Genomic DNA, 1,957 nt, shown 5'->3' with positions numbered 1-1,957 from the left:
TTCATCATGGTTTAACCCATCCAGAGTTACATGCAAGGAAGCTTCTTCCCCCACACACACCACCCACTCATTTGAAACAACAAATCTTAATGCTCTGGCTTCTCAGGTGCAACCAACTTCTGTGTAGTTTCATAAAATAGATAAAGCTCACTTAACTATTACTCTACATAGAATATAAAGCTCATTTTTCCTTCTAAAAATTTGTATTCTCCAACAAGATTTTCACTATTTCCATCAAGTGCCTTAAAAAGTATTAATAAATTAAAATAAATTTTTTAAAGAAGAGGTGGATGTGGCCAGGTAAAACGAAATACTGCTTTTTTGGGAGCAGTACAATTCATTGACCAAAAAAGCCAATCTGTGTGTTGGAAGTGCCAAGTATCGTGTGAAGCCTTTGAAGGCATAAAAATAGAGGACTTTTCCCAAATTGAATACCGAAAAAACTGGCTGTAGTCAAAAATACTTTGGAGTAATTACTCACAAATTTAATTAAGTGTCAGTTCTGGCTCGGTTTTAAACCCTAGCTTGCCTCAGTTTTGCAAAAGGTTTTTTTAGATGACAGCACTACCACCTCTGCAAACTGTGTGCCATAGAAAAAGCAGGTCCAGAAAGTAAATCACAGGGTAAGTCTGTTGACAAATGAATATGGAAAAAGAACAGTTTACACCAGAAGGAGCAAAGTCAGAGCCTTTATTAAATGTTCCTTCTTCAAACAGACTGCATTTAATCCCCCTTTCGCATTTGTGATTTCTAAGGCTATTTTAAATACTTTGTTTTACAGGGATTTTCAGTCTTCAGAACCGTCACAAGCAGCAAGTTAGCAGTACACAAAAAACAATACGCTTTAACTTTCACCAAGTTCTATTCCTTCCTGACAGGGTCCATGGAAAAGACCAACAATACTTCCAGTACTCGAGTTTTTGCACAGGACCTGGGAAGGAAATAGGTGTCACCAGAGTTTAAGCCTGATTGTGCTCTAGCCACATCTCACAATTGGCCACAATTTACCTGTACTGATTAGTATGTCTGTTTCTCGCGCATTATCTGTTTCAAAAAGGGGACCAAATTTTCAATTTTCAACTAATGTGGGTCTAATTAAGGCTATTCTGGTATATTTGATACTAAAATACTCTCTGGGAGTCCTTTTCATTAAATCCCATCAGAATTAACATTTTCAAAAATGAAAACATTTAAAATAGGTGTTTGAGTTGAAATGCTGATGCAGCGGTTGGTTCAGTGTTTTCTTGTCTTCTGCAGCTTCGTTATCACGTCAGTATAGTGTCATCTATCTGTTCATCAGAGTCAGCCTGGCCAGCCAGCTTCTTCAGAGACCTCCTGCAGCTTTCGTTGAGAAGCTCCAAGCTGGCACCATCTAGAATCTTGGAAACTGACTGTGGAAGGAAGACAACACCAATTACCAATTCCTTACGACGTACCCTTCAAAATGAGAACAAATGTAAGTGCCTTACGAGCTGTATTTATCTGCAATCTTTCAAACATACAAAATCCTTCATCTGGTTTGATGATTCCAGACATGGGAACTATCCAAAAGCAGCTAAGACTTGGGAAAAAGGTGTGGAAATGGATGTACAAAGTAGTCCATCCTAGAATAGAGCCACAAAGATGATGAGGGGCCTGGAGCATCTGCCTTACGAGGAGAGGCTGAGAGAGCTGGGACTCTTCAGCCTGGAGAAGACTGAGAGGGGACCTCATCAGTGTCTATAAATATCTGAAATGTGGGGGCCAAATGGATGGGGCCGGGCTCTTTTTGGTGGTGGCTGGTGACAGGACAAGGGGCAATGGGCACAAACTGGAACACCAGAAGTTCCACACAAACTTAAGGAAAAACTTCTTTCCTGTGAGGGTGTTGGAGCCCTGGGACAGGCTGCCCAGAGAGGGTGTGGAGTCTCCATCTCTGGAGATGTTCAAACCCACCTGGACACTTTCCTGTGCAACC

The 1,957-nt window shown here is 40.9% G+C and overlaps 1 protein-coding gene across 1 annotated transcript in view; it reads right to left on the bottom strand.

Annotated features, from left to right (window-relative positions):
* Positions 1–660: 660 nt before the first annotated feature.
* GCN1 (GCN1 activator of EIF2AK4) overlaps positions 661–1,957 on the bottom strand; it is a gene marked incomplete at its 5' end in the record, with an annotated part of 40,216 nt that continues 38,919 nt past the window's right edge. The window contains one exon of the mRNA XM_029083628.1: positions 661–1,391. Within this exon, the coding sequence (XP_028939461.1) occupies positions 1,266–1,391 (126 nt within the window). The remainder of the gene's footprint in view (positions 1,392–1,957) is intronic.

Source organism: Antrostomus carolinensis, unplaced genomic scaffold, assembly GCF_000700745.2.
Source record: "Antrostomus carolinensis isolate BGI_N321 unplaced genomic scaffold, ASM70074v2 scaffold1802, whole genome shotgun sequence".
Lineage (NCBI taxonomy): Eukaryota > Metazoa > Chordata > Aves > Caprimulgiformes > Caprimulgidae > Antrostomus > Antrostomus carolinensis.
Note: the sequence above shows the minus strand (reverse complement) of the source record. Positions and strands in the feature narration are given on the sequence as shown.